We start from the raw sequence: 19,864 nt of genomic DNA on the forward strand, positions 1-19,864 counted from the left end.
CAAAGGCGTTGAGGATGCGGTAAAGGGGAAAACCAAATGTGGCAAGCTCATCAGGGTCTAAAAAAAAATAACCTGCAGTGCCCACTTCTGGGTCAGGAGAGGGGTTGAGGGTATATGTGAGGTGATATGTGAGTGGATAAGGGTGTAGCGCACAGCGATTTATCCAGACCCCCCTACACCCTCCAAATCTGCAGTGACACGCCATACAGGGGGCGCCATTGCGATTATGGATAAACGACAGCACACAGAACGTTAACAGCATCTGAGCTTTGCAAGTGTGAAGACAGAAGACGTAGTCCTCCTTTTAACAAAATGGATATGGTGTTGCCAACCGATATTTTCATGGAGCACAGTGGCCAGAAACCCTACGGATCGTACCCGAGTGAGTTCATGTAGGCTCAGCCTAAGAACATTGTTAGCGAGGTTAAGGGTTTTTTGGGATATCGTGAAAACAGGGTTATTGTTACGACCGAGTCATGGATACAAGCCTGGTAATACTATCCTATCAGTTGGAGATGGCACTATACATTACCCATAGTAATAAACTGTTTTTGACGTTTTGCAAATTGGAAAATGGTATGCTCACTCAAAGGTTCATTGTTTCATGTCGAACCAGAGGCATAAAACTCAATGCATGTTCAAGCATTAATGAACTGTCACGTGTTGTCACATGACAATGCTGCATTCATGAGTAAATGATGCAGGTGTGAAGGTCTTTAAACATCAATTCAACACAATGAATGAATGGCAGGGCGTACTTCCTGCTGCAAGGTAGGCTCTTAGAATCTGGTTGCAAAGTTGCATCAATATTTGTGCATCTTTGGACAAAAGTCTACAAAACGCCAGGGTGTCGCATTTCTTCATTGGAGTGACACCCTAGCAGCAAACAGAAGCAGGGACACACGCACTGAGAGGTGTTCCTGCTTCCGCATGTGAAGTCCCCATAGGGTCCGTTCCAAAACCTACTCGAATGAACCCGGAAGTAGCTCTCTACCCGAAGCGCCGTTCCAAAACCGGGTCGAGTAACTCGATGAAGTCACTACCCGCCTTCTAAAACAAGGTGGAGTAGCCAGAGAGTTAACCCGATTCAGCTCTCCTCGGAAGGCCGGTCAGGGAAGGTTCGCTCGAGTAATGACGTCGTGCTTTTGTCGTCTGCTCTTTTCCGTGAAAGCGCGGTATCGAAAACAGCCGAATGTTTGATTGTCGAAAAGCCTCGACCTGCACGACGGGTTATCAATACACAACTGGACACGGAAATGGCAACACTCTTGCGATGCGGATTGTGTGACATGGTTTTTGAGGGCCAGGCGAACGCCCAAAGACATGTGAGCCTGATACATTACAGACCAGTATTATTATTATTATTACTTTTGTGTGCGTGTGTCCGAAATGGGATCTTAAAGGGAATATTTTCTTCCTTTACCTTCACAGTTGTAAGATGGTTTGTCGGTACGTTCGTGTGAACAGGATTCAGCTAAAATATGTACCATAGGCGCAGGCTAGCTGGTGGATAAATGCCTGTGTGGAACTTGGATAAATTCTGAGCTGTGAAAGGAAGGGACAACACGACAGAACTCTGTCACGAATTTCCCGTATTTTCCCCAGAGCTCAGACTTCTTTCAAGGAGAATGAAACAGGAGGCTTTTGCACGCTTCACGATACGTGTACTATCAGAACCGCTTCATCGCGCTCTGATTACCGGTTTTGTTTCAGCCGTTCAGCTCACATTCGACTCCGAATCCCGCGGACATTTCCGTGACCCTAACCACGCCCGCACCACTACCTCAGTTCCAGGATCCCAACTAGCAGCTTCCACCTTTGTATTTTTCATCTTCTGTCTTCATGATGTTAACAATTTTCTTTTTTATTTCTTTTGACTACCAAATGCAAGACGATTGTATCAACTTCATGCATTTGGGGTAGTAACGGTACGTGAGGTCTTCCATCCCACAAACAATTAACAAATAAATGACGACAACGTCAGTTGCTTTTCCCTTTCATTCTCCTATAGAGGGGCTTAAGAATAATTCTGCAGTGGCTTTGAAGAAATACTACCAGACAAGCAATCTCTGAATGTAACTGTCCAGTAAGTAACTATATACACAAAGTTCTGAAAAACCAAATGCCCACTGGGCCGACAAGACAGAGTTCGACTATGTCCGACGGGGAATGGTGACTGCTGTAAACAGCTTACAATACATTCCCAGTCGTCGTTATCTTCGTCTCTCTAAAATAAATCTGACGCGCGCGAGATGAGAGCGGTGATGACACCGGCCTCCATCTTAACTCGGTCGGAGTCCCCGATGCGTTCCCAAAGCTACTCGACCGGGCGCGTACTCTGTGGTCACATGGTACAACTCGATCATGTGACCTACTCGACTCGAGGGTTTGTTTTGGAACGCACACATAGAACCCCTCACACAGCCAACACTAGCACAAGACAAGATAGAAGCCAACTCGAATAGACAAGGTGTACTGATGTGCATGACAAATTTTAAAATCACAAAAGAAGACAATTTAGCTGGTGTGATGGCAATATATTTTTTCTTTCATCTAATTAAATAATTATGCGTTATGTATAGCCATAAAGAGTTTGCTAATGTTTGTTGTAAGGGTATACATTTCCTAAGACAAATCATTCACAAGAATGCACACAACGGCTTTGAGCTCACCAAGGCTTTATGCGTACAATGCCAATTGATGTTATACTTTCATCAAAAAGCATCTGTTGCAGCTGAAGTAAACAATACCATCCGTCAGGGGCACAGTCACGTGGGAAGTTGTCTCGTTGTACTGAAGGAGAGTGCTCAGTACTGGAGAGAAATAAGCACACAGAATAAAGCATTCACCGATTAGAATGGCTGAGTGGGCCTGTTTGTATATAGCTATATGAAGAAATTGGAGCTGTAAGGACAAGGAACCAGTCCTGTGTATGTTTGTTCTTTATGTCAATGTCTTGTCCTTACAGCTCCAGTTTCTTCATACTAGCTATGTACCAACAGGCTCACTCTGTGATTTTAATCAGTTTAAGCTTTCCTGTGTGTTTATGTGTCTCCAGTACTGAGTACTCTTCTGCAATATAACGAGACAACTGCACCTGTGATTGCGCCCCTGACTGAGGGTATTGTTCTCTTAAACTCCAACAAATGCTTTTTAACAAAGTATACTTAGTGCCAGTATAAACTATCTCATAGAATGACCCAGCCGTGGTGGCATGTATAGAATCTTTGTACACACTTCTTGGTGCCCAAGTGCCTTAACAGCTGAAAGCAAGAAATCATCAACAAGTCATCCTCCTTGCAACAAGTTAGTATTTCCTGATTGAAAGAGAGTAGCAGCATCCTTCTTGTTTGGTGTGTGAGAGAAAACACTGAACTGCTTGTTTGGGCTCTGATCAACAGGGCAACACTGCTTTGATTGTCGTCATCTTTCTTCTCACTGTAATATATATTATAGTCCCTCATGGTGGTGCACAAATACTGCCTTGTAGTAACGTGAATTTAATCCTTTGCAATGTGCCATTCATCACACCTCAAATACTGAGCTGCATAGAAAGCGCAGTGCTACACAGTCACATAATTTCCCTCATATCAACAAATACTTTCTTGAAGGTATAAAAAAAAAAGACATTCCAGTACAACAGTGTTTTACAGGAGCCTGCACGGACTGCCTCTATTGCATCTTCCTCTGTCTTTGTCAGTGCACAGCCCAAAGTCACGTGCATAACAGCAAGCTTGGAAGACAAATGATACCTTGCCAGTTTGGAATGTTGCAGACACATCAGCAAGGCAAGTGTCCCCACGCATGACGGAACCATGGATTGTATGAATCATTTGCTTTGATGTGTCCTCTGTGTAACAGCACCTGATCAGTCACAAATATAATAACACTTGAAACCTCCACCTTTCAATCTTTGTGCCCCTGTGCCGTTGGAGAATGACTCTTGGCTTCCTTCTGCATTTCTTCTCTCCATGTAAGAAGATCGTTAATCAATAATAAAAAAAATATCAGTATTAACACAATTGTGTGTTTTATTTTGTTGTTCCCAGTTAAGAATATAGGATGGGAATTCTGAGTAAAAACACAAGTACAAAATAATAGGAATGATTAAGCACAACTAAAGATTACAGATAACTGTCGTAACTACGATATTTATTACATATTTACCGACTTATGTAAAGACATATATAGAACAGGTGATACAATTAGATAGTCCGAACACGCCAATTAGTCGAAAACGATGGGAACTGACGTTCTCAGTCTGGAACACTGTGACATCCTTTCAAATTTAGTCGAACTCGACAGTATGAGAGTACATTACGTACCAGACTGCCGTTTTGTGCAACAGCATCATTTGCTGCAACACATCCAAAATAAGTGCATTGAGCGCGAATGGCATGTGTACTTTATAGTGCCACAGAGCATGACACGTACCTGCCAGCGTCAAAATTGCGCTCTTGCTTCTTAAAGGGGCCGTAAACAGGTACAGAAGGTGCACATTTCTTTGTGTTATATTATTGAAATTGGGCAGTGAAACCTCCTTGCAATTACTAACGCTCAAAAACAAAAGGCGCTTGCATACGGATGGAATATTCACTGCACTCTTTCGCATTTTAGTTCCGCCCTGCGCTCTAACTTTACGTCATTTTGACGTAGCGCTTTCCTCAATTACGGTCGAGTGTTCCACGTATGATTTTATTTCAAATGCGGAATTGGACTAGATGAACATGAGTCCTTTTCTATTCAAAATCTAAACAGTTAGAGCCTCAAACCGAAACAGAAATGCGTTTAATTTGGGTATCATACGCGCACTACGTTTTCTGGGCAGTAGCACGCAGCACACCACGAGCGCGAATGAATATCCGGGACTACAGTTCAGGAATCTTAGGTAGGTGCGCGATGTAACATCTTCGTCATCTTCGAATGGTTCCAACAACTGGGCTGCCGTATGGTTTGAGCCACGTGGCATCGCGTCACCAGCTCGCGTGGTACAGTGGATATCGTGCTGGCCATGTCACGTCGTGACTGGGAGGAACCCAGGTTCGAATCGCGTCATGTGATAGCAGCCCAACAGTTGACGTTTGCGCCAGCCGGAGATGTTGAAGATGTCATGACGTTCAATTTCGGAAACACGGAGCGCAAAATGTCGTTTCACACAAACAAACTCAGCGCTCCGACCCACACCTGATAACGAAGTATGTTTATTGGCTGGTAATTTGAAACGTCATGTCCGCAGCTCGGCCCCCGGATTGGACGGCAAAACGCTACGTAGCCATGTGACGTATGCCTGGTGGAGAGAGGCTCGCTGTTTAGTCATATTTGAAAGCAGTTATATATGGATGAATGAGCTGGCACGAGCCGAACGAAATGTATATTTGGGTATTATGATCTGCGTTCTTTCATGGGGTATCATTATTTCAGAAATGTTTGGTGGCATATTTACGCCCCTGGGCTGAGAGAGTGCAGCTTGAAAAAAGTGGACTTGTTGCAAATCTGTAATAACAAAGCGGCCCACGGAATAATTTTGTACAGATGCCCTCATCTTTTCAACCGATCATGCAACTCGCAGGCGTTACTGAAACGTTCCCTCATCTGGTGAACATCGACGGGTTCTAGTGAGGAAACTGAACAGAATATTCAGCAAATTTGCTTCACCACTACCACAAATCACATCCTCGAGCAAACCGCTGTCTGCTAACGCATGCGCAAGCGAGCGGCGAGCAGACGGCAAGGCGGCAGCGGCAGCAAATAACAACACGTGACGTCACTGCTGGCCCATGCGCAGCGCAATTCATTTTCCTCTCCCGAAGGCCAAGTGTAAGCGCCATGCATCCGTTGCGTGGGCTACTACGATTGTAAATAAATGATGTCAGACATGACGTCAGCAGTATGAATAATAAGCAGTTCATAATTAGCCATGGTACGTTTACATTCGCGCGCTTTGTTTGCGTTGTATTCCCTTTCCTCGTGACACACACAACACGTGACACAGAAAAATCAATCATATCAGGTTTGATTAAACATATCAATTCGAAGTACATAGTTTCACACATTTGACAACTCCAAACTGAAGGGCATCGTGATGACCACACGGAAATTAGGAAGGTTCACTGAAGGTCAATTTCTCACCTAGAGCTATACGTACACGTAGTGATTACATGTTTGGATTTATTGAATGAGTGGCAATTCTGGGTACATTGCAACAAAACCTGACATCGTTGGTGCACAACTGATTCCTGCTAACGCTCCGCTATCATGGCCGCCCGTCCCATGACGAAATTTTTAGTGGTGCCAGCAACATGGGATGCATTGTATTCATCTGCTCACACGTGAAAATCTTTGTCTACAACTCCGAAATGCGAACGTCGCTTCCTGTTTAACGCAAAGAGTGTACGAGTTCCGTATTACAATGCACGGACACACGACACGAATACAGAGGTGCACGGATAAACACGTCCAGTGTGACACATGCACAAAGGAGCAGGATACGGAAACGTACTCGAGTGGTAGATGATTTCGTATATGTGCACGTGTGGGGACACAGAAAGTTTTTTCTACATTGAAATTATGAATAACCGATTAGTACGCACACAACCCATGCCCACGTTCTAAAGTTTTTGTGTTTACGATCGTACCTCTACTGTCAACACCCAGGATCGCTCGCGCCTCATGATGGTAGCCTTGCCGATGGGTCTGATTTAGTATTTTCGCTTGTTTTCGCTACCAGGTTAGGTATACCTTGGAATGCCCACACTACCTGGCTTCCCAGTACTTTTGTGAACTTCCAACAAATGACGCTGCAATTTCGTGGTTCTGACGGATTTCGAGCACCGCGCGCTGTCACATTTAAAGGAGAAAGCATAAAAAAAGAAAGAAAAACTTTGACATACATCTGACACGCCACGCAAAGAGCGTTGTATTTCGTCCTAACAAAGCTCCCACTCACCTCTCAAACGCGTTTTCTAGACAACGTTTCCAAAAATCCAGAAGATGTGGGTTCGAGTCCTACAGCTGGCTCGATGGAACTCGATGTCAATTCCAATGCCAACGATGAAATGTCGAGCGCTGTCCGATAAAAGACTGTCTGAGAGCGAGCCTTGGTCAGGTTACACTCGCAGGTGCTGTACAGAATCCTGTTCCCGGAACCTCATGACAAGGTTCGCCGAATCCCTGGGTTCCGCGGAACACGGGCTCACTGAGTTAAGGGTCAGTTTTGATCAACTGTTATTGTTTTATTTTATTAAGTCTCGGTAAACTGTTAACTGATACATAATAGTTTCACATAGCTAATGGTGAAATATTCAAGCACTGTACTTCGAAGTTCCATGGGACACATCTCTCCTACGAGGTTGAGACATCTTGCAGTTTTCACCTACAAGTTTGTCCTAAGCTCCACCAGGATGATTAGGCTTGACTAAATCCTCTTCTTTGCCGCATATGCCATTAATGCAAACCTGGAGACAACACAAAATTCAAGTTCCGGGTTATGTTTTCTGGGATCAATAAAGATGAACTAAAATCTGGGTCGGCATAGCATCCCAACCCAGACAACACATGAAATCCTGGGGACATCCCATAATGATACCAAGCATCCAAAATAGATCCCAGTGTTCATATCCAAAAATGGACCTCCGTGGGACTCCCCTGAGATATTCATGGAGGGAAATCCTTAGTCATATATCCGCAGGCGGTCCTCTTACGGCTGTTCGACGGGCTGTCCGAGTCAGCTCCGTGATGGAATGCTTGCTGTATGGATTATGTATTGCATGAGAGAGAAACGCGGGACGGTATTTCAAACAATTTCTCATCTAACAGTTGTTTGTGTACGCAATCGAATCTTAAACTTGGACATAGCACCCTTCGTTCCGACTCAAGGCGAACAGCGCTTTCGAATGTGTAGAAACTCGCGAGAACACCGATCTGCAGCGTCTGCTTTCTGTTCGGAAGTGAATGCCACTTCACTTCCAAAGGTTTTCCGCTGAGTGGTCGAATTGCTTCTTGTTGCTTTTTTTTCTTTTTTGGAACGCCGCTCTTATTTTCCTTCATGGGAAAGAAAGCGGAGCAACAGAAAACAAACAAAAAACAAAACCACAGGCGGCGGTAATAGATGTTAAAAAAGAGCGGCGCAAAGACGCTTTACACCCTACTACAAAGCGTATACTTTCTTCCGAACAAGAAAAAGGTAACAATCGCTTGACCGATACGCGCTGCGTCCCAGATAGCGCCTGCTTACGTCCGTATGCCCAGTTATGTCTACAAGGTGGAAGTCCGTGGGAAGTTGGGAGCCCAGCCAGGTTGACCTCCATAGTATACCCGCTACAGGAGTTTCGACATTATTCTGCAGATATTCATATCTACATGAAAGTATATCCGATGGACATCCGCGGGACAGAATTTGAGAGTGAGAAGCGCAAAAAGACATATGTTTTATGGGCCATATGACACGTGTACAGCATATGCAGACTTTTTCAACCGAAAGTTAGGAGCCGTAAAAAAGGAAAAATATATTAGTGGGGTATAAAAGAAGGTGCGAGATATCCATTGCAAGTCCTGCCTTGCTGCCGATATGATCCCACATGACGTCCCTAGAACCCCCATAAAATATAGTTCGGAGTTTCACCAGGAGTTCATACGGACTGGTATCGAACGAAAATGATGCAGTCCCAGGGATGTCCATGCAGTCCGAAGATGGACGTCCCATAGACGTCCCTGGAACAGGCTTGTGTTATCTGGGAAGCAGCAAAATGTACTGAAAGTCGAGTTGAATAGGGGTGGGCGGGTAGGTAGAAGGCCTTGAACAGACTCGTGAAACTAAAGCGCATTCATAAGACACATACCGTCCACCCCTATGGCACTCGACTTTCAGTACATTGTGCTGCTTGGGATTCGACCGGTTCAGTCGTGTGCTTACAAGGACATGACAGCCTAGCAATATTTTGATGCGCGCAGAATGCGCGGAGCTGCCAAAATACATCTGTAAACAGAACACTGTATTTCCGGTTTTCGCTCATACTACCGTAGTACGCTCGCACATCCATGAGAGAAAGGTGGTTAGTTGATATCAAGTCCCAGGCGTGGACCTTCGATACAAATGCACTCTCCCACACTCCCATACAGGCAGGCAGACGGTCGGACGAAACGCCATGAACGACGACATCCAGAGTACTTTTTTGTATACAACCGTTGCTCAATCAAGACGCCTTCGACGCCCGGTAACACATGCACTTTGTAAACAGTAGAGCGAGAATAAATATGCACTAAAACTCGTGAATTATGCATGTAAGTAAGCACGAAAATCTTCAAAATGTGTACTATAAACAATGTGAATTGAATATATGCGACATTGTTCTTTGTTCTTAGTATGAAAACAATGCAGATAATACATACTTGAGAAAAAAGCACTCTATAAAGGATGACACGGTAGAATAAAGCTGCCTTGTTCCAGTACAACAAAAGAAGAAAAAAGACCACAAAGACAAGAGACAGACAAGAAAAAAGACAACATAAGGTAAGAAGTATCTAAGTGAGCGCTTCGATTTCGGCAGTGTCCCAGAGCGCAAAATAAAATTAGACGTCGCGGAAGAAAGTGAGGAAAGCGAAGTGCACGCGCAGCGAACAAAATCGGCTGCTGTAGCAAAAGATCTCGAATTTTTCTGGGTATGGCGTGCTTGGCACTGCCTTGATTCTGAATCTTCGTATCTCGTGAAGCATTCCGGTTTATAGCTGAAGCCCCACCCCTCCGATATATAAAAACATTAAATTCTGACCGAGATGTTCATGAAAGAGGACCAAGAGCTCCATTCAAAGCAGCAAAACCTTACAAGAAAAAAAAAAAGGACGACGCTCTGGCACGCGACCTTCGAGAATACAGCAAAAGATGCACCATGCCTGCATTTTGAATCTAAATATGTCACACTGTGCAAAACATGCCTTTCTATGCACCATATATAACCTTTCTAACCTGTCCCAAATCAAGACCAAAAGCGTTTATTCATCTTATGTATACGAAACAATATGCAGAAAAAGAAAGAAGAAACGGTATGAAGATCTGCGTTCTAATAATCAGGTAAGCCAACAATCACCGCTGGACACTGCCTAGAGATAGTCTTACCTAACCAGGACACCAATAACGTCGGAATACGAGTCCCAGTTCTGATCTGTGCAACGTAGTAAACGTGAAAGACCGTACGAGTGGCCGCGTGCCCACTTATATTCCATGGCTGCAATTCGAAAGATTTGTTTGATAAGGAACATGCCATCCCCTGTGCACTTGGACTGTCGTGACACTATGTTTCTTCGCAGGATAGTGTTTCATAGCAGAGAGATTCGGTCGACTTCATCCAGTGTGAGCTTGATCGCTTAAGGGGTTGTGGCACGTTCTTCCAAGCTATGCGGTCTCCCCTCGGAAACGGTGTTGGAATAGTTGCTTTCTTCAAGACACCGTCAATAGGGGATCGCACCACTACGAGTTGGACATCAGTATACCAAACGGGAGATTGGTCATTGGGATGATCCATGGTGGGTCCATGGAGCTTTACCTGGGAATGGCTAGCGAATATTTCGCGACAAAAGATTTTCATGAATTACTGGATCGTCATTTTGTAACTATATATGTTCTCGTCACGGCCCACTGTTTTCACATACTCCGCTGCAACTTGCTGCTGGACATGCTGCTGGACATGCTGCTGCAACATGCTGGAAGAATCTTTTGACCGATTTGTTGTGTTTTGTGAGGATACCGCAGTCTCTGTTGACAAAAGGTGGCTTTTCTTTAAGAATTTGGCGCTGGAGTGCGTCGAAAAGTTTGTGCCTTTGCGCACAGTGCAGCGGAAGAAGCGTAATCTTTGGGTAACGCGTGAGATTTTACAGTTGAAACGTAAAATAAATAGGATAGAAAGGTTCCATCCAGGGCACAAAGGCCCACTCCCGGTACTGCGTCAAAAATTGCGTTCACTAGTACGCCGTTCTCGTTTCCACTTCTTCAATGTTACTATGCACAACTTTCTTAAACATAATCCAAGACGGTTCTGGAGTCATCTGGTTGAAAAGGACAATAAGAATAAAGAGATTAAACTCAATGGGGTGGCAGTTGCAGGTGGGTCAAAGTCGCCATCTTGCCATGTATTTCGGCCCATTCCCCGCGTAAAACAACGGGGATCGCCATCTTGTGGGACGGTTGTTGCCAACATCGCAAAATCTGCCACCTAGACTTGTACCGAAGTAGAAATTATCTGCAAACAATGTGCACCGAGCATGCTATTTCTCAAAATAGTCACTTCAATCCGTATCCAATCCAGCGTGAGTTATGGCTGCCGTCGCTCCTCAATGGGTGTGTGGATGTGTTCACGGTATTTCCAATCACTGCTGACGTACGATCTTGTGCGTTCTGTGCAGTTGTGTCTGCGGACTGTGATGTTCGTTAAATATTGTGATGCTCGCCAGCCAGCTGAGGCTGCTTTGGATGATGTAGGTGAAGAAGGTGCCCAGCGTAACTCTACGACGACATTGTGCGAAGAAGTGACTACATTTGTACATTCATGCCCGTCGTCCTGCGTATGTTGGCAAAACACTTCTTCGTTAGTGCGCAGATTATGTTTTGTGATTGCCAATGTACGGCAGTACTTGAAGTAGGCAGCTTCGTTTTCGCTTTCGGAAGTGAAGAATGTTTTCTGTCACAAGTGCTTTGTGAAACAATTTTCTTCTGCAACGACCCTGAAAGCTATGTTGCGAAGATTTGCCAATGAAAATTGTTTCAAACGCTATTCGTAACTACAAATATTTTTGCGACTGAGTTGTGGAATAATAACACACAGTGTATGATAATGATAGACTGGAATTATTCGCAAATATATATTAGGTAATCGGTTATATTTGATAAAGCAAGTTGCATAACCACTTCGTATCCCTCGCAAGTACTCCATGAATCAATTTTAACCACCATGTAACTTTTCTCTTAAAAGTCTGGTTTGGAAGTGGAACCGCTTTCATGCACCTCTTTTTGCAACCGTATCGTTCACGTCATCCACTTCCACACTCAAAGAAAGGGTGTGTGTGACGGTGTGTGTTTAGCTGTATCGTAAAAGACCTTTCCCACCATCCAGTCTGATGACATTCCTATTCACACGTAGCATATACCTTTCAGTTCTCCACATATGCAAGCATATTGACGTAACATGAAAAGAGATTGATTGGTGATTCACATGAATTAACAGAAAGCCTGATTGACTAGATATAACGTGAAAAACGGTTAAAACTTGGCCTGGTTGGTGATCACGGGAAGAAAGTTGCAGAATGCCATATTCATATAGTTTACTCTATACCACGAAAGTGTGATAAGGTATATATCGGGGGAATCATCAAGGTGCATAAACAGAGCGAGTGTTTTGGCTGGTTGATAAAGCACTGGGGTTTTTTTTTTTTCAGTTCTTTTTAATTGAAAGGTGCATGAACACTCGTTTAAAAGAACATTCAACTAATACCTCTAATAGATACGGTGCATTGGGGGACCACTTATTGACATGTGGATGTGACAATGAAAAAATGGCTAGGAAGCAAGCGAGCTGGTGAAGGTGATGCATAATGTAAAAAACCCCGAGACTAGAGAACACGAAGGGACAGACACAAACGTGACTTCGTGTTTGACTTGTGGTCGTTTGACTTGACTTCATGTTTGACTTGTGTGAAAAGACATCCTGTTTGTGTCTGTCCGTTCGTGTTCCCTAGTCTCTGTGTTTTTACATTATGTGTGGGATGTCAAGCAGAATTCCAAAAAACAAAAATTTTGTTCAGGTCTAAAAAACAAAGTAGCCTTCTCTTTTGAGAGGTGCATGAGATAAAAAAAAGCAGGTAGTAACTGCGTCAGTAACCCCTGTATTTATCTTTGTGGTGTAAACAGGAAGTCCAACATGAGGGGGAGAGGACGTCTCATGTATTTAAGGCTTCGTTTCACAAAATAAAAATTCTTTGGTTGGCAGTTCAGTGCGGTGTCCTCATCGTTTTTGTGTTCTGTTCTCGTCTTTTCCTGCGCAGGGGGTTTTATCGTTTTTAACTATATTAGACGTAAGATGTGAAACAGTGATTACGTTCACAAATCATATGCACAAATGAAGTTTACTTTGTTGTAGATCACTGATTATAGATTTCTTAACAAAATTTGTTTGCTTCGCTTTCACATGAGTTGAGGCATTCATACAATTAAGAAATCTGTGCAGCTGTAAAAGATAAGTAAATGGTTCGTATCACACGTTACTAATATCTGCAAAATTCATATTCACCCACCCATATGCTTGTTGCTTTTTCCACACAAACTCTTCCTACTTGATAGAAGTGAAATGTGGAACACCGTCATTGCGTACACAAAATGTGTGCACACATAGTGGCATTACTGTGCTGGACGTAACTACTTATTGCCTTGAAGTAAAATTTGTTTATGTATGGACATGTACAACATATCTGGCATGAGCTCTGTCATGTACCATGCTCGTTACCTGTGCCTGACTGGCACGTCGTTCCGAGGAACTTTCAAATCACGCTCACTGTGCCTTCAGTAAAATATCTCACTTGTGCACTACCGAAGCGTTGTCTCTATACGAAAATCTAAAATGCACTGATGACAAGTGGTTGCAAAGCAACATATGCGCTTTGCCTGTATGTATGCTCATCACAGTGAAGATTTTCTCCAATAAGGAGGGATAAGCTATATTGAGACTGCTTTCCATAATCAGAAGTATGCTGTTCCCACTGTGATCAACCATCATACCAATATACGCTTACTATAGGCTACTCGTTTTGGTGCAGGAAGAGGGTGAGAGTTCGTCACTGCTGTACCTCAGAACTGAGCCGCTTGAGTAATCACGATAGAGGAAAAGAGGAAGCATCATGTCAATGATATGTAACGTTTTGGTAGATGTCTTGTTTTTCTTTTTTTGCTATGCCTTCTCTCTGGTCCATGGAGGCTTCACATCAGGATTATGCCATCGAGGTGTGGTCACATTTCGTGGTCTTTGGACGTCTGCATTTATCAATTAGGTTTTACCCTTAGCAGTATTGTAATGCGGAGTGTTGAACGTTCCATCCTCCCCCTCCTTTGCAAGTGTATCAAAAAAATTTCAGACAGACTTTGGCTCAATATGTAGTTCCAGATGTGCCTGCATATGATAGATATGTAGCACGCCAAAACCTGCAACCACGAAACCGAAACTATCATTCTAGCTTGTGCATGCGTTACAATGCGAGCGTTACAACAATCGCTAAGAATGTCCAAGGCAACATGGGTTAGTTATTACTAGCTTTTACCTGTTTACTGCATCCTTTTTCAAGAAATTCGTTTGTTTAAGCAAATATGACAAAGAGACAACAGCGGCGTTTTTTGCCGCCGTAACTGGCGAACTTCGGGTTTCCGGGTCTGGCAACTGCGTTCCACAAGATGGCAGCCTCCGCTGTTTGACGCTGATTTTACGGCAGCTTGACCCACCTGGGCAGTTGTCGACGGCGCGAGAATCGCGGATGAATTCAACGGGTGGTTTGCCTCTGTGTACACCAACGACGACTGTACAGAACCACCTTTCTCTTCTACCTGCTTTGGTCTGAGCGATGTCGAAGTGTTCACAGAGGGTGTCTTAGATAGGCTCCTCCGGCTGGACACGAAGAAGGCGTGTGGTCCAGACGGGATACCCAATGTTTTTTTACAGCGGTATGCAGAGTGGTGTTCAAAGTTTCTTTGTATCATTTACCAATCCAGTTTAAGATCGGGTCAAATCCCGTCTGACTGGAAGTTAGCCAAAGTGGCACCAATATTTAAAAGTGGTGATAAATCAAACATTACTAACTACAGGCCGGTATCACTACTAAGTACTAGTAGCAAAGTTCTGGAACATATTGTCTTTAAACACATAATTAGCGTTTTGGAAGAAAGTGATTTCTTGGTGAAAGAGCAGCACGGCTTTAGGCGAGGTTACTCAACAGTTACGCAACTTGTACACATAGTTCATGACTTTGCCTCTGTTGTAGACAAAGGTGGTCAAACGGACGTTGTGTTTTTAGATCTATCAAAGGCATTCGACAGAGTTTCGCACACTAAGCTGTTGTATAAATTGAAATACATAATAAGTAATGATCGTATACTGCAATGGTTTCACTCCTATCTTACTAATCGTAAGCAGTTCGTGAGTGTTGGTGGAGCCCATTGGCATTCCTTGGCAGTTCTCTCCGGAGTACCACAGGGGTCCGTGCTTGGACCGTTGTTGTTTCTAATTTTTATAAATGACCTCTGCATCGCCATTCCGGGAATCCAGTGTCGTTTCTTTGCTGATGATTGCATTTTGTATTCTAGTATAAACAGTACTAACGACCAAGTCAAATTAAACAACTGTCTGCAATCTATTGTTACGTGGTGTGAAATGTGGCAGATGGAGCTCAATGTGAAAAAGTGCGTGTTCATGTGTGTTACAACGAAGAAAACGTCATTGTCCTTTCCGTATAGCATTAACACTACTGTGTTGAGTAAAGTGGAGAACCAAAAATACCTTGGTGTGTCAATAGCATCAAACCTAAGCTGGGCCGAGCATGTTGAACAAGTTGCCACCAAAGCATCCCGTAAACTTTGGTCACTAAGGAGGACGATGCGCCACTGTACGTCTGCAACGAAGCTGACGGCTTACACTACGTTAGTGCGGCCAATTTTAGAGTACGCGGATATTCTTTGGGATCCCTACGTACAGACGCATACTAACATGCTAGAATCTGTGCAGAAAAAAGCCCTTCGATTTATATATAATGCATATGGTCAGCACACATCCTCGACTTCACTCTATGCTAAATCTGGTTTGCCAACCTTGGCTCAACGAAGGAAAATTCGGCGTCTCAAGCTTTTGCACGATATAGTTAGTGGTACTAATGAACTCAAGTTCTACGATTACTTAACTTACAATTCGAGCCGATCCACAAGACTGAAACATAGTAAATTAATCCGTGAGTTTTGTTGCAATAAAGATGTGTTTAAATTTTCTTTTTTTCCTCGTACTGTACGAGAATGGAACAAATTGCCCTCTTGTCTTACACAAATTTCATCACCAACCCAGTTTTTACAAGGTCTTGTAGACTAACTTTCTTTCTTGACTTCAGATGTTTAACACTTGACATTTTGCACTGTGTATAGCTGTATGTTGTATGTGTTGTATGTAGTGTACTCACCTCATCTGCCATGGCCATCAAGAGATGGCCGGCAGTATCTTTCAAATAAATAAATAAATAAACTTATTCGTTAGTTGAGGTCGTTTAAAAAGCAAAATAAGTGTGCCTTTACGGAAGAAGTCCTCTCTTATAACATTTACAAAGTCTACATGTATATTTTTTCCTTAAAGGGAAAAAAATCGTCAGCGCATTTACATCCCATCTGTAAGGTACCATATCAGCTTTTGAAGGAAATTCGCCTTCTACTGTTAGTTTTGCTAGTACTCAGAGTACTGCGAGTACTCACACCCGCCTCTTGGAAGCAGCTTTGTCTTCATTACTGATTGCCTGACTCATGGCACTGAACATGGAGCACAATTAGGCATGCTCCATTCAGGGCATCAATAGGTAGTATTGCTTAGACCCTGAATCTCGTATTCAGGTACATGCTGTAAAAACGTCTATTTCCAGTGAAACAAGGACTTTGTGTGTACAGCTCTGCATTTTCATTTTTTGCTTTCTGTTGCGGGAGAAATGCGCACGAGATCATAACAAATGGTTTCCAATGAATTTTGGTGGCGGTGGTACTGCTGAATGAGCTCACAGTTGTCGACCTCACAGAGGTGTGCAATGTCATGTCTAACACGCTGGGGAAATGTACGTCCCTAAGGGAACTGTGCCGACATATGTCTAACAGCGTCTGAGGAAAACCCAGGAAATTCCAGAGACTGTTACGTCACATTCAAATCCATCTACAGATTTTCGAAATGGTAAAAGAGAGGGTCTTTTTTCAAAGGAGGGAAACTAAGGTATCACTTTTTATTTCCTAGACGACCTCACCTAACAAATGAGCTGCAAGCACTGTATGATAAGGCAAAAAAAATTTTTCTCGTGTAAGGAAGAATACACCTGTATATTTTCAATATGTTATAGGAGAGGGTCTCTCCTCCAAGTGGCACGACTTGCTTCACTTACCAGACGACCTCAGGTATGTGAAAATGCTATCTGAAAAGTGTAATTTTTGACAAATGAGCGATATTCTCGATCGCTTAGTTAAGCAATGAACACAGGTCAGCTTCGAATTTTTACGTAAAGTGAACCTCCATACAGTAGTTTATGAGTATAAATAATCTCGGCCTCCTGGGAGAAGGCTAACTTGTCAAAAAATTATCGTAAAGCTGGCCCAAAACGTGCTCCGTTCTTGAGCTCTTATGACGTCACCGGGTTTCTTCTCGTTCCATATGCTCTTTGGGAAGCTAGATGGACCCTTCTCCTCTAACAGCAGACAAAGAAAGCACAGACATGCTGTCTGTGTGTCAGGGGGGCACGCGTAATGGACAACACTTTTTCATGTTGGGGCCAAGTTCGAGGCACCCGAGGCAAGCGTGATACCTTGTTCAATCACACAAGCTTATCGAATGAACAAGTGTCAATCGTTGGAAAGAAGCAGTGTATGTACACCATCTGGATGTCAAAAGAAGTCGAATAAGTCTGGAAAGTTTAAATGGGTGATCTAGATAGTGAAGCTCATAATGTTCTTTCATCTCTTCAGAAGTTGTGCAGGAAGAGACTTAATGCTTCTGTCACATACTGTTTTCTCGTGCAGTTTGACTCTGGTCCGTGGACGGAGAAGGACGAATGCCTGGGTGATCCGCATAGTTCTAATGCAAAAAATGCCATGGATGCGAGCGGAAATGTTCAGTGTGCCTGGAAGTGTGCTAAGGAGAACTACAATATCTCAAAGACAGTCATGACGTACTCAATAAACGTTGAAAACTATTTCCTGTGTTTTTGTGCCCCAACCATTGCCGAGAGTCATCCAGGACTAACGCAAAGGCATTCTGGATGACTAAGCAACTTGGTGGGCTGTGAACTTGCCCAGAAATTAACTCAATTGACCAACAAATCATTGTATATGAACTAGCAGGAATTAGGAACCAATAAGCAGTTGAACTTGAGTGACTGAGTAATCAATGAGTAGGAATCACCAATGAGTGTATCAGCATGTATGAGAGGTAGCCAATAGCATCCTGAGCCAATCACTAAGCTTAGAAATGAATAGAAGTGACCATCCCCAGACCAATAGACAGGTGAGCAATTTGGGAGCCCATGAGCAAACTTAGAAATGAATAGAAAAGACCATTTTGGTGGCTATGGGTGACCCTAAGAACACAGTCATCCCTGGGATATCCTACGGTTATCATACCAGGACAGGCAGGACGTCCGCAGGAGGGCGAAATCGGTCCTCAGGGTATCCCTCAAGTGTTAAAATGGGCTCTCACATGCCCTTACGATATTCTTTTGGTTGTCCCTAGGAGGTCACCAAGGACCGATGTAGGAGAGTGTGATGGCGCAGCAGGGACATAACCTAGCATCGTTTTATTGTACCTTATTTGTTTTTGTCACAAATCACACAGAGTCTTGACAACTGTTTCACTGATTTCACTGATTCATATTGACAAACTGCCGCACAAAGTGAAGTCTTTCCATAACGGAAATAAGCGCGGTGACTTAAAAACACAGAAATCTAGAAGGGGGGGAAACGAAAGAAAAATAATAAGTCTGCCGACAAACCGGCCGACAAACCCACTTCGAAAGGTACTAGAATCCCCTTCCAAACAAAAATCAGACACTGTTCATTGCTTGTTACGCGATCCTCCATAGGTTCGAGAGTACTACTCTCCTCCGACACCAAACAAAGGGTGAGCCATTGAAGTTTAATTACATTTAGCAAACACACACTACTCAAGCGATGAATTGCTTTAAGTGTCAACTCGCAAGCAATGCGAAGTCTATGTTTCTTACTCCTTTGGTTTGAGACATCCGGGTAGGACCTTCAAAAGTCAAAAGCACTGCTACAGAGTCGCGCTTTTCTGTCTTTTCCTCGGTAAATGCTTTAAGTATCAAGGTGCCTTTGCGCCTTTTTGGAGGGGAGCGTCTCTTCTGACGAATGTCATTCAGCCCCTGGGATCGGCCCAGAAAGCAAAACAAATGTGTCACTCAATATTTGCAGTCTTAGCAGGAAAATGGAACAAGGTGGCATTTCTCGTCCCTTGAGCTACCTGCCAGGACTGCCACAGCATTACTTGAATGACTCTTCACGGACAATCCGCGAGTGTCAACCTCAGGACATTCTGCGAATACAAATCGACCGAAGGACGGGGACACGATGACACTGTGAGGACGTCCTGGGGACCGTCTGTGTTCTTGGGCGAGTGACCTGACGTGGTGGCAATGAACGGTAGCGAATCACATAGAAATTGAATGGATCACGATGAAGGGATGGAGCCTGGATCGATCAATCAGCGTGAAGGGGCTGAAGCTGTGAGCAACCAACGAGAGGACTTCGAAGTGGCTTGACCTGGATTACAATTGAATTAGAACTAGATTAGAAAAAGGATGTCGTTGTGTGTAACGGCACTATACTACTCCCACGAAAACTTTGTTCACTGTGCATTTTGTATAGCGGCCTCCTCAGTTACATCCACTTACTACAAGAGGTGCCACTGGCACAGAAGCCCAAATGAATTCCCCATAGATGCTCACTTTCGTTATTTAGACTTCAGCACGTATCGGTTCGACTGGCCTCGGTGGCTCAGTTTGTACCCTGTTCGCATACGAACTTCACGTTGACGGGTTCAAACCTAGCCGAGGACGCAGGCAAATTGGTGGCGGGTACAAGTTCCTCTGACAG

The 19,864-nt window shown here is 43.7% G+C and overlaps 1 protein-coding gene and 1 long non-coding RNA gene across 2 annotated transcripts in view; one reads left to right on the forward strand and one right to left on the reverse strand.

Annotated features, from left to right (window-relative positions):
* Positions 1–7,217: 7,217 nt before the first annotated feature.
* LOC135368854 (venom metalloproteinase antarease TserMP_A-like) overlaps positions 7,218–19,864 on the reverse strand; it is a 93,501-nt gene continuing 80,854 nt past the window's right edge. Inside the window, exon 14 of the mRNA XM_064602395.1 lies at positions 7,218–7,454. Within this exon, the coding sequence (XP_064458465.1) occupies positions 7,386–7,454 (69 nt within the window). The 3' untranslated portion in view covers positions 7,218–7,385. The remainder of the gene's footprint in view (positions 7,455–19,864) is intronic.
* Positions 17,102–17,949, forward strand: LOC135368847 (uncharacterized). Its single transcript, XR_010414882.1, has 2 exons — positions 17,102–17,158; positions 17,777–17,949. It is a non-coding gene; the product is annotated as an uncharacterized LOC135368847 (long non-coding RNA).

This window comes from Ornithodoros turicata, chromosome 1 (genome assembly GCF_037126465.1).
Source record: "Ornithodoros turicata isolate Travis chromosome 1, ASM3712646v1, whole genome shotgun sequence".
Classification (NCBI taxonomy): domain Eukaryota; kingdom Metazoa; phylum Arthropoda; class Arachnida; order Ixodida; family Argasidae; genus Ornithodoros; species Ornithodoros turicata.